General features: G+C 39.8%; 1 protein-coding gene across 2 annotated transcripts in view; it reads left to right on the forward strand.

Moving 5' to 3' along the window:
- Nucleotides 1-13,431, forward strand: part of GPATCH2 (G-patch domain containing 2) — a 181,587-nt gene that overhangs the window by 7,244 nt on the left and 160,912 nt on the right. The window contains exons 1-3 of one of the 2 annotated variants that reach the window (XM_074949249.1): nt 2,429-2,512; nt 5,889-6,602; nt 11,518-11,579. In XM_074949249.1, the coding sequence (XP_074805350.1) occupies nt 5,905-6,602; nt 11,518-11,579 (760 nt within the window). In that variant the 5' untranslated portion in view covers nt 2,429-2,512; nt 5,889-5,904. Of the gene's footprint in view, nt 1-2,428; nt 2,513-5,888; nt 6,603-11,517; nt 11,580-13,431 lie in introns of those variants that run through there. The other variant, XM_074949248.1, reaches the window with a different exon arrangement.

Below are 13,431 nucleotides of genomic sequence, written 5' to 3' on the forward strand. Positions count from 1 at the left end.
GTCCTCCTTCTCGCTGTCCCACTACTCCTTCAGTTCTTGTTTTTCGGCTGCGGAGTACATCATGACATCACACAGAAAGTCCTTTTTAGTTCTTCATGGCTGCTTTCTAATTCTGCGCAGCCATTCAGCTGGCGATAACAAAGAGGGAGGCTGGGCTCCCAAAGTCATATCTGTGAAGGCAAAGTGCAACATTTTACAGAAGCAGTATTGTTTGCAACACACAGAACACTGATTCAGTGATTTAAAACACAGCCAGCATTCACATACCTATCACTAACTGGCTGAGAGAGTCAATCAACAGCCTGTTCCGCCACTCAGACTAGGCATGTGGTGGTACGTGCCTCATACAGAGACAAGCCTACTTTCTGTAACCTTCCTGCCCCCAACAACTCGCCTCAGCAATTTCCAAAATCAAATCCACTTGCCAAGGGCCTCCTCTCCTGTTTGAACTTCGCCAAGATCTGACAGCTGTGCCTGGCTAGCCTCCTCCGGGGTAGAAAAGAGCTCCTGGCTGCATGCATCTCAGACCTCTGAGTCATCCCCCTCCCCCTCCACATCCTCATTCAAGATTTCCTCCTCCTGGCTCGGTCCACTCTCGACTGGCATGCGAGCCACCAAAGTATCCACAGTGATCTTCGCAGTGGAGGTGGGGTCGCCACCGAGTATTGCGTCCAGCTCTTTGTAGAACCGGCAGCATGTGGGCGCAGCACTGGAGCGGCTGTTTGCCTCCCCCGCCTTGTGGTAGGCATACCGCACCTCCTTCACTTTGACCCTGCACTGCAGTGTGTCCCGGACATGGTCCCTTTCTGTCATGCATCGTGAAATCTGTCCATAGGTATCATAATTCCTACGGCTGGAGCACAGCTGGGACTGGACAGTCTCCTCTCCCCAAATACTGATGAGGTCCAGCAGCTTGGCATTTCTCCAAGTGAGGGATCGCCTGGTGCGTGGAGCAGACATGGCCACCTGGAAAGATGCACTGAGACCACTGCATGCATCACTGAGCAAACAGGAAGGGGACTTTCAGAATTCCAAAGGAATTTACGGGGTGGGGATGACCACTGGTCACCTGACGGCAGAGCAGTAGAGGTCAAACTGATTACCGGAGAGGCGAGAACTGGCATTGTGGGACACCCCCCAGAGGACAATCACAGCACTGTAATCGACCAGGATGTCTATACTGGCACCGCAGCGCTGTACTCCCGGTGTACGCCTCTTGTCGGGGTGGTTTTTTTTTTTTTTTTACAGCGCTGCAACTGTGCGGTTTCTGCACACTAAGTGACTTGGCAGTGTGTATGCCTCGGGAGTTACAATGCAGAAAGCTGCTTTAGTGTGCAGAAACTTGCCAGTGTAGACTGGGCCTAACAGTTTGGTCTAGGCCAGGGAATAAAAGCTCTTTAAATAGACTGTATTCTAATCAAGTGTTGTTCAACAAGGAACAAAGGTCACACTGAAGTGCTTTATGTTCTTGATAAGCAGTCTTTTGCCAACCTAGGTATTTTGAATTTCATGAAATGTTGAATGTAGTGAGTATTGTGCCAGAGATGGGATAGTGCTAATTTTTTTTCTAAGTGCTGAGTTTGATTTATAACTGCCTATATGCTGACGAGAATTTTTTTTTTTTTTAAAAGCCGTGTTGTACCCTGAGGCTCCCCTCATGCCAAGTTAAAACAATTTGAAAACCCCCTTAATACCTGTGAAGATGCAGCTCAACACCTCTTTTGTTTTGTGAGCCTGAAAAGATATGACAGGTTTCAGAGTAGCAGCTGTATTAGTCTGTATTCACAAAAAGAAAAGGAGTACTAGTGGCACCTTAGAGACTAACAAATTTATTTGAGCATAAGCTTTCGTGAGCTACAGATGAAGTTGTCTTCAAAGGTGTCGAGGGAGCTGTCCGTCACATAAAGCTAACTTAACTGAAAACTTAAAAACCCACCCCACCCCCACAAACAACCAAACCATTTCTCCACATGTAGGTAAGGCCAAATGTGCTCCTATGCTAAGGCCTTCTCTACACTGGGTTTTCTGTGTGTGGTTTTTTTAATTTATTTTTTACTTATTTTTATAGTCACTGATATACCTGTATTGGTGCAAACCATGACTTGCATTGCTTTGAAACCTGTGTATGCTGCTTTGGTGCAAGTCATGGTTTGCATTACTACAGCCACAGTGTTGGCTAAAATTTGTAGTGTAGACAAGTCATGAGAAAGGGAGAGAAGGAGAAGATGGCAGAAATAGAGAAACTTCTCAAATCTAAAAATGTAAAAACGGACGTATTCCAAGATTTTCCTATATAACTAGGTTGTCAGCCAATCTGTTGATTTGATTGGCTACCAGTTACTTTATTCTGTCTGAATTTTCTGATAAATAATGCTTTATTTGCATTATTATCTTTCGCTGATATCTCCTGTTGTTGTTTCTCAAAAGCAAGGAAAATGATTTCTCATGAGAACCAGAAGGACTAAGGAGAAGCAAAAAGTACTGGTACCTGATTTGTGTTTCTTGCTCAAAGGTGAGTGCCAAAAGGTGCACAATCCCTGGAAGGTGCTGCCAAGGTGTTGTTTGTACTTAGCAAGGGGCACAGGAAATGCCTGGTTATGTCAAGGAGTGACAAAAATAAGAATTCAGACTTTATAGCGGGCGTAGAAAAAGAGTTGAGAAGTAAACATACATACAGTTTAGCATCATTTATTTATCAAAACTGAGATAGTAGACTGCACTACTCTGTCTTTATGATTGTGGTGATATGTCTTACAGCTGGCACAAATTATTTTCTTAAGTAACTTTCTGAAACTACGAAAAATAGCAGCACAGTTCAAGAGACTTCTCCTTGTAGGTAAAACATTTCATGGTGAATTTGAATTTTTTCAGAACTAAATTAGAATTCACCTAGTACTTTTGGTCCATAGAACTCAAGAAATGTAAGAAGGTAGTGGTATTCCCATTTTATATGGGGAAACTGAGACACAATGAGTTAAGTGAGTTATCCAGGATTATACAACAAGTCACAGGCAGAGCAGGAAAGAGAGCTCAGGTCTCCTGCCTCATGTTGTTGTGTAACCATTGGACCATCCTGCTTAGCACCTTTAGGCCTGGGGTCAGTGATGGGTGAGTGAGTGGGGGAAACTTGTGGGCTATATGACTAAACTCTTTCTCCATTTGCAACCTGCTGATATTGGTAGAAAATTGCTGACTCATGTCTCCTTTCGTACTGTTCTAAAACTATATGAACAGCTTTCTTCTGGAAACCCACTTACGCAATTTACTGACCAGTGTTCTTCCACTATAGGTCACCAGGCATAACACAGTAGTGAGCACTAGAAGAAAGGAGGCTAATTACTTTGGGGTGTCAGTCTGATCAGTTTGTTTTGAATTTTTCACCTGGGTGTTCTGCAGTAAATCTTATTGTTTTGGTTTTAGTGTGTTTTGTTTTTTTTTTTTATTCGAGTACACACATGTGTGAGCCTATTGAAGTATACTTGGTGATAAATATAGGAATATCTACATTGCAATTAGATGCCTGTGGCTGGCCCATGCCAGCTGATTCAGGCTCCCAGGCTACAGAACCCTGTGTAGACTTACGGGCTTGGGCTGGAGCCCACCTTTAGGACCCTGTGAGGTGGGAGGGTCCCAGAGCTCAGATTGAGCGCAGAAGTCTACACTGCAGTGAAACAGCCCTGTAGCCCAAGCGAGCCCTGCGAGTCTGAGTCTCTTGTCACGGGCCAGCCATGGTTTTTTAATGTTAGTGAAGTGATGTGAGCTGTGGTGCAGAGTAAAATTCTTTCCTCATATCTGCATGATGCCTTAGTCTGTTTTCTCATAAAGGTGTGCGATTCCTACTGATGTGAGTGTGTAGATCAGAAAGGACAACTTTGCTTTTAATCTTCTAGAATTTCATTTAGGGGAAAAAAGAAAAGGAGTACTTGTGGCACCTTAGAGACTAACCAATTTATTTGAGCATAAGCTTTCGTGAGCTACAGCTCCGATGAAGTGAGCTGTAGCTCACGAAAGCTTATGCTCAAATAAATTTGTGAGTCTCTAAGGTGCCACAAGTACTCCTTTTCTTTTTGCGAATACAGACTAACACGGCTGCTACTCTGAAACCTGTCATTTAGGGGAAAGGTTCTCTCAACTTAATGTCACTCTAGTGAATCAATATTTTTAAAGATCAAATAGATATGAGTCATTTTGGGAAGACAAAATTAGTCACGATTAAAAATATTATATAATCAAAAAATTAGTGTTTCAGATTCACCTTGGTAGCATCAAGAGACAATTATCTTGTGACAACATTGTGACGTTCCCCTGGTGTGATCTGGACCAGTGATCTGCTAGGTCACTCCAATCCTCGACTCTGGGAGCCAGCCTTACCCTGCTTCGCTGTGAGAACCCCCACTCCCAGGTTGTTCACGCACAGCTTCTAGCATGTAAGCTGCTCCAAGAATGTGAGTGAGCACTTCTGGCCAGCTGCTTCTTGGATTGTGCAACCAAATAACACTAGCCAATATCTCTGGTCCCAGACACAACCCTAGGAACCTCTGTCTTGCAGTTTCCAGTTATGCCCGCTGGATGCTGCAAGCTTGTATGAGTTCGTCAGTTTAACAAAGAAATTGATGTGCACCAGGCTTGTTATCCCAAGGGGAGTCTTTGACATGCTTCAAACCAAACACTGCTTCAGGTAGAATAAACAAACAAATTTATTAACTACAAAAGATAGATTTTAAGTGATTATAAGTCAAAGCACAAGTAGTCAGATTTGGTCAAATGAAATAAAAGCAAAACGCATTCTAAGCTGATCTTAACACTTTCAGTGCCCTTACAAACTTAGATGCTTCTCACCACAGGCTGGTTGATTGCCCTTCAGCCAGGCTCTCCCCTTTGATCAATGCTTCAGTCGCTTGGTGGTGGTGTCTGTAGATGGAGGTGGAAGAGGAGAGCAAGTATGGCAAATGTCTTTCCCTTTTATCATGTCTTTCTTCCCTCTTGGCTTTGCCGCCCCTCCCCCCCCCCACTTTCAGGGTCAGGTGAGCATTACTTTATCGTAGTCCCAAACTGACCAAGGGAAGGGGGTGACTCATTCGAGAGTCCAACAGGTCCTGTGTTCCTGTGAGGCTAGGCTGCGTTTGTCCCATACATGCCCTGATGAGGTATAAACTGCCCCTCTGTCCCTGGAGAGTTTTGCCTGGGCTTGTTTTAAGCCATGAGGACACATTTGCAGCCTCATAACTATATATGTGAAATTACAACCTCTAACGTTACTATAACATTACTATAACAACAATGCTCAGTGCATCATGAGTCTTCCAAAGACACCCGACATGACAAACTTTGCATTGGATACCACACAATCGTATTATAAGGATGAACATGGGGGTGCAGGGTGTTCCCCCGAGATACAGAGTGTCAAACATTTTATCCTAATGACAACTTTTACAGTTGTACCTAATAATATACAATAAAGGAGGAAAAAAATGTATATTCAATTTCCTACTTTATAGATAATTTAAAATGTGCTCACTTGCTTCTAATTGTATATTGACAGGTTTTGCCAATCTTCATAGCTAACAGATTAACCCCTGAAAACTGTGATGTTGAGATGAAATATCTGTAAATGAAAGCAATATTAGGAGGACTGCCAAAAATTGAAGGGGCTGTTGTTAAGATGGAAGTTAGGAGAGAGTGACATTATAAAGGGAAAGCCTCCTCATAAGTGTGTTGTGGTACTGGCTGATTTAGAAGACAGCTTTCTGTAGAACTACAGCGGTGTTAAAAGTGCTGATCATAAGACTGTCTTTGACACTGTAATGATATTGGTATATGAAAACATACTGCTGAAGTTGATGCACGTTGTAATCAGTTTTGTTTTTGTTTTTTCTTTACATATGTAGGCATTTCAGTAGGACTATGGAGGAACTAGTTCATGATCTGGTCTCAGCACTGGAAGAAAGTTCGGAGCAAGCCAGAGGAGGTTTTGCTGATACTGGTGATCACTCTCGCAGTGTGTCTTGTCTTCTAAAACGCCAGGCAAGAAAAAGGAGAGGACGAAAAAGACGTTCATTTACCACTCATCATCCTTGGGAGCCTAGTCACTGTTTAAGTGAAGGTTCTGATTCCAGTCTAGAAGAACCAAGCAAGGACTATAGAGAGTATCATACTACTAATAAGAAAGACCACAGTGACTCTGATGATCAGTTGGTTGCTAAACGCAGGCCTTCTTCAAATTTAAATAACATTAGAGGCAAAAGACCTCTGTGGCATGAGTCTGATTTGGCTCTTGACAATTTAGGAAACAGGACCCTGCGTAGGAGAAGAAAGGTGAAACGCATGGCAATAGATCCACCATCAGAAGTCACGAATACACTAACATTGACCCAACAACAGGATAACAGCAGAGATCAAGAAATGGATAATGATAATAGATCTTACCAACATCAAGAATTTGCCAAGAGCAAAGTGAAAAAAAGAAAACTAGCTACAACTAGGCAAGGACCAGAAATCTTGGATGAAGGCGTGGTTATAGAGAGTGAAGAAGTGAATCAGGCAAATAAGGACAAAATGGAGTATGAGGAGCAAAAGGGTTCAGATGAGAACATGAGTGACAGGTGATCGATTGTTTTTTCTTTATCAGCTGAAACAAAATTCTTATATTGCTACTGTAGTGGTATAGGTATTGACAAGTCTTGTTTTCTTTATTCCAGAATTAAAATGCAGTCAATAGCAGTATGTTTTAAGCAGTTAAACTTAGGGGTCTTTCCTGATCCAGTAATACTAGAATACTGCTACTTTAAACGTATTGCAGAATGTTAAATTATAGCAATTCAGAGGAAATCTGATGGGTGGCTGAAAAGGAGCAAAGGAAACGATTACTTGAAGAAAATTTATACTAATTGTTTCAATATTAAGACCAAGAAAACAGGAATTTTAAAATGTCTTAAATGTTAAGTTATTGTATTATGCATGGTATTTGAACTAGCACTTAATCACACACAAGGTAATTAAATAGCTTAGGTTTTCCAGCGTCTAGGCGCTGGTGCTTTGGTTGTTGCTGGTATTCATCAGAAGATTATCAGTACAATATATGGATACACCCACTAGGCAGTCGGTGTGTCATGGGCATAAAAAGTCTGTAGGTTCCCAAGAATGCACATCACTTACAAAATGCAAAAAACAATTTATAGTTCAGAAACACCTGAGCTTGCCATTAGAAAAATGGGATAATGATGACCCTTTGGCAGTATGCCTCATCAATCTATTCCAGACAGCAGGCATACCACAAAAGTAATTGTTTCCAAAGTACTATTTTGACAACACAGTAAGATGTCATTTTCCACCACACACAAGTAATGTTACCTACAAGGTCTGATGATCCTGATCATGTTTATCCAGTGTGTTTGGTTCTGAATGCAGAACTGTGAGCAGGGCAACTCCTATTTAAGACACAAATTCTGGCAATCTAGTGACTAGACAACAACAGTGTTCCTCATTTGTTGTAGGAGTCTTATCTAAAAACTGCATTGAATCTTTTGCTTGTTGGTCACAGTTTAGGTGTGCTGTAGTGATGGCATGCATAGGTTCTTGGCTAGGGCGAGAAGAGAGGTCACTTATTCAGTAGCATAACAATACTGGTAAGTGACTGATTCTAATTACTCAATCAACAATAAGAGGGATAGTAGTATTTATAGAAATTGCTTTTTGTACTTTCCATCTGTTTTCTGAGAACTGTAGACAGTTTTTAAATCACAACAGGAATCCTGAGTCACCTTGCCACTGAAAAGAAACTGAATTTCATAGTGTCTTCACACTTGTATTGGACCAGAAGTTGGTCTTGTTGGGGCCTTTGTGTCTGGAACGCTTTCAGATTCCGTCATGTTTGTCCTGTACTCTTGTAAATTTTTTTGTTAAATTTTAACACTTTTAAAAATGTCTTGTGCCAGAGGAGGGTAAAAATACTTCAGTGTAAAACTCATGTATCCAGTGTTTGGGTGGAGGGAGCCAAAGTCGGGGCAAATCCTCCAAACACCCAAAAAAGGGCAGCTTGCAGATTTTAAGTACAAAAATGACTATCCCTTACGGATTCCAGTTGTCATCTATTCTTGTGCTTCAAGGGGACACTATCAGTTTAAAAAACATGCTCCTTTCTGGAAATACTTCACTTAGTAATACTGTAACAGCTAAGGTCATTATCGTTTCAGAGAAAACTTTCTCTGTTTTCCGTTTGTTGTTATTTGCCAGCACTTTACAGTCAGTTTTGCCATTTTCACCTGTTTGTGTGTCTTTAACACGGCAGCAGGGGAAAGGGGAACCTTTTTTTTTTAAAGATGAAAATGTGACTGCAAAACCACAAAATCTGACAAGGAGATTCAGAGGCATATGGAGTACTCAAACTGCTTTTAACTCTAATTTTCAAACGGCTAGACTTCAACTTGATGGTGTCCATTAAATGCATTACTACTATCTGATTCTATCACTTTATCCCACTAGAGGAACACAAAACATACTATCTAGCCTCTGTGCTACTATCGTGTTCTGAAAGCATTGGCAGAGATAAAAATGTCTTTCTAAAACTGTGCGCTAGACACAAAGAGGTAAATTACTGAAAACATCTTGGTAAGATTCATGTCTTCAGTAATACTGGTGAGTCACATTTGAACTGTAGAATCCAGAGTTATCAGGTCCGCCATGCCAATTTTCATTTGTCCACATTGAAGGCTTTGTTTTTTGGATGATTTTGCTGTGTGTATATTTCAGTGGGACATATATTCCACATTTACAGTTATCCCAGCAGTAGTCCTTGTGCTGATAGTATGATGCCCCAACGGAGGCAGGGGCTTCGTTGTGTTATGCTAAAAATCTACGTCTATTGAGCATGCTCTGCAGAAGTCTTCAAATGCATAAAGCTTTTATTGTATGGCAATACTCTATATAAATTGATCAAGAACAAATGCCTCAGTGAAGATCATTTAAGTACCAAAGTTCAAATTGCAAACTTAAAGGGAAGAGATGAGTATGGCTCTGTTAAGGTTTGGCCATAAGAGCAGTTTAGTTCATGGCAAGATGGGGTATAAATCTACCTTGCAGTAAACATCTGTATGAACCCTGCTGATGATCTTCAAAATGATCAATCACAGCTTGAATCTTGAAATACTGTAAAGCAAATCTTAGTGTCTTTTTTCTGCAAAGTATCCCATCCTCACTTTAATTCCACCATAGACAGTTTTGTATATTTTGCAGTTCTAAATGTCCCACAACTTTACATCACATTTCTTTTTTAGAATTAACCGTTTGGTTGAAGCTTTCAACCGATCTAAAAGTATTTCCTTAATGTATTTTAATGTATTCCCATTTCAAAGTGGGTGGATCAAAGCTTTCTATGGATGGAACTTTTAGTGTGTGGCAGCAGAATCTACCTGGATGCTTAGTGGGCTGCAGGATAGTACGGGATTAGACTTACACTTCAGCTTGCCATAAACTCTGTAAATGTTTGTATATGCAAGCCCTTATAAAATGGGAACTTGTGTGTGTGGTGGGGAAGAAGATGGATTTTTTTTTTGTCTTGTTTCCCAAAATTCAAACGGCTGAAAGGATTCCTGAACTTTTTTTTTTTTTTAAAAGGAAATACTTTTAGATTGGAAACTTCAGTCAAAAAGTTATTTTTTTAAAAAAGATGTGTGATGTAGAGTTGTAGGACATTTATAATTGTAGAAGTATGCAGAACTGTCTGATGGAATTAAGTGAGGAGGGGATAGTTTGCAGAAAGAAGGCACTAGGATTTGCTTAGCTTTATAGCATTTCAAGGTTCAAGCTCTGCTTGATCACTTTTATAGCTCATAAGATATGCCATATTTGTATTTAGGACCATTATCTTTAGTTAAGTGCTTAAGTCTCTTACTGTACTGGAATAAAAGAGATGTGTAAGTGCTGCTTATACAGTAAGAAGTCACTGTATACAGTAGAAGATACAGCAGAGTTTTAGAACACATCTTTAAGAAATATGACAGCTGCACATGTTAGCAAGTCTCTGCTTGGCTATCTACATCAGGCCCAATTTCAAGCCCCGTTTGAGCGCCTTGTAAAGGAAGATATAAAAACAATTAACCATATAATTAGTTCTAGAAGCTGAAATCAGATATTGCCCAAACGTAAAACTAATTCTGGTTTCAATTTCTGAGAGAGAAATCGGGAAAACTAAATAATTTCAATTTTTTTTTTCCAGCAAGCAAATTCATGTCTAAACCAAAAAGCAAATTACAACAGCTAATTTAGGAGTAAGGTTTAGAGCTAACTTTTAAGAATGGGTGTTAGGAATGAAACCAAAAATGAAATATATATTTTTAAAAATACTTATAAGTTGGTGTCTAGGTTGAGATATATAAAATGAAGTGGATTTTGCTTCATATTGAAGACAAGCTATATAATATAGGAAAAATACTTAAGGTGTTTTAATTTTCCTTAACGTAACATACATAAAAGCATACTACATTGAAAATTAATTTGAAATGCACACCTTTTTCTTGAATTCATGTCTTTAGGTGAACTGACATATATTTTTTTAAAAATTAATCCATACTTCACTGTAAAAAATATATAAGATATATAGTATTGTGAGAATACAGTTCCCTGAAAAACATAAAAGCATTTCTCCACTTAACCTCTACCCTGGACAAAAACTCAGTGTCATGGTCTGTGCTATAGTTTAAGCACAGGAGGCTGGTTTAATATTTAGACACACTTTTAATTTACAATAATGTGAGATGCTTATGTACAACCAAGAGAGAACAAAACACTTTACCCTACTCCATGATCTCTAATTTTATACATAGGAGTAGATGTGTGTATATGCTGTGCATCCATCTTGTAGACCGACATCTTGTTTAAGGCCAAATCAGAAGTTACAGAAAAGTAAATTATAACCTGCATTTTCTGTCTTTTGCTGTTATAATCCTATTGATCATATTCATTTTTCTCAGGGTGACCTTTACTTTGATTTAATGGATTGTCATTACTGCAAACTTTTCTTTCTTACCAAGTAATATAGTTGTAGTGAATCCTTAAGCAATGTATTGTACAGAATATTTGCAAATGTTAAGAACAGTAGTTCCTTCTCCAGACTCTTGTATTGCATGTGTTGGAAGAAAGGCTTAGACTGCTTTTGTTCTGAGATTTTTTTCCCCCCATTTTATTGAGCAGTGCTGTTCTGGGATCAAGCTGAATTGGAGCAGTGAACATTTGATGGAAGCAGATGATAAAATGCATCAATTGTGTCAGCTCCTTGTTGCAGTCACATCTGGCTTACTGTCAGGGTCCCATTAGATTCCTGTAGTTTTATGTGACAAAAATAATATGTTCTGTAGTTAATGGAACTAGGTTATTTGCAGTTTGATTAAAAACAAAATCTTATTTTCTTTCAGATTTTTGTCAGGCTTAAGTTCTATCTGAAAACAGCCTCCTCTCTTTAAAATTTTACAACTGAGAGATCAATTATTCTTTTGATCTGTTTCTTTCTTTTCTTTATTACAGTGAATCCAGCAGCCTGAGCAGCAGTGATGCTGGTTTGTTTACCAATGATGAGGGAAGACAAGGTACTGAAACATCATTATTATTTTTTTTTGCCAAACTGCATCAGTTAAAATTCGGTAATCATTACGAGTTATTTCATAGGTTGGTGAAATTGCTTTAACAGACTGCCTAGTGAGTTGAGGTATAGCTTTTTTTCCAGCTTCTTAAATGTTATGAAAAGGTGTCCTGTCTCAATGACCTTAAGTATTAAATTCCTTGATTATCTCAAAAGGCTAGTATGTGAAGCTTATAATATTAGGGAAGATTGTATTTTGAGACTGGTATTGAGTACATCTTACATACCTCAATCTCTTCAGTACTCTATCTGACAAGTTCACAAAAGACTGGTAGCCCTTCCCACATTTATCTAGAATGCCTTAAAAAACAAGGGCTGGATATAGTGATAATAGTTCGCTGAACAAAGACTAAATGTTTGTTGAAAACATCGGAAAGCAATGATCAATTCATATAATTATTTTCTTGAGGGCATTATTGGTCAATAGGTAGTAATTTTTTTCAGTGGTGTCACATTACTTTTTTCAGTCCATAGCCATTCAGTTTTTTCATTTTTGATCCTTTCCAACAATAACTTTAATTGAGTTGCAGAGGATTATAACTATACATTTTGCAGGCTTGATCTCTATTTCAAGAATTGCATTTTTTCTTTGTTCCCATTTCATGGTGGAACTTGATATTTATCAGTTATTTGTGTCTATTTTATGAGGGTTTCTAATGGAAAGTATTGGTTCCAAAATAGCATTCTTAGAAGATAGTAAAAAGAAAAGGAGTACTTGTGGCACCTTAGAGACTAACCAATTTATTTGAGCATGAGCTTTCGTGAGCTACAGCTCACGAAAGCTCATGCTCAAATAAATTGGTTAGTCTCTAAGGTGCCACAAGTACTCCTTTTCTTTTTGCGAATACAGACTAACACGGCTGTTACTCTGAAACCTTAGAAGATAGTGAGATTAATTGTTGCTCTGTGTAGGAAAGATAATGTCACAACAGATCATCACCATTTTTAATATCTTAATTTTTGCGTTAGTTACTTCAAGGCCTTATCCAAAACTTATTGAAGTCAATAGGGGTCTTCTCATTTACTTCAGTGGGCTTTGAATCAGGTTAACTGACTTTTAGATCTAGAGAAAGATCTTGTTTTCATTAAAACTCTTAATTGGAAGCAGTATCTGGCCCCTGTTGGTACATGCCTTTTAGGTTCAGTTGAATTTGCTTAATTAGCAATATTTTCTATTACTTAGCACCATAGCTATGGTGCTCTTCTGTCACTTACTTTCTTGTAAAAAATCAGTCCCAAATTGATTTCTTAAGTTTCCAAATTAGACAATAAAATGTCACTTGCATAAAGTGGAACTATGAAATATATTCCCTAATTTGTATTACCATAATACATAGGAGCCCTAATCATGAACCAGGACCTCATTCTGCTAGGCGCTGTGCAAACAGATGCTACTTGCCCTAAAGAACTTACAGCAGGGTTGCCAGGTGTCCGGTTTTCCACCAGAACGTCCGGTAGAAAAGGGACCCTGACGGCTCCAGTCAGCACCACTGACTGGGCCGTTAAAAGTCCAGTCGGTGGTGCAGCAGGGCTAAGGCAGACTCCCTGCCTGCCCTGACTCCATGCAGCTCCCGGACGCAGCCAGCATGTCCCTGTGGCCCCTAGGCGCAGGTGTGATCAGGAAAGCTCTGTTTGCTGCCCCGAGCACCGGCTCCGCAGCTTCCATTGTCCAGGAACCACGGCCAATGGGAGTTGCACGGGCAGCACCTCCTGGTGTGGGCAGTGTGCGCCACGCAGAGCCACCTGGCTGCCCCTGCGCCTAGGAGTCGGACATGTCGTCTGCTTCCAGGAGCCACGTA

The sequence above is a fragment of the Natator depressus genome, chromosome 3 (genome assembly GCF_965152275.1).
Source record: "Natator depressus isolate rNatDep1 chromosome 3, rNatDep2.hap1, whole genome shotgun sequence".
Classification (NCBI taxonomy): Eukaryota; Metazoa; Chordata; order Testudines; family Cheloniidae; genus Natator; species Natator depressus.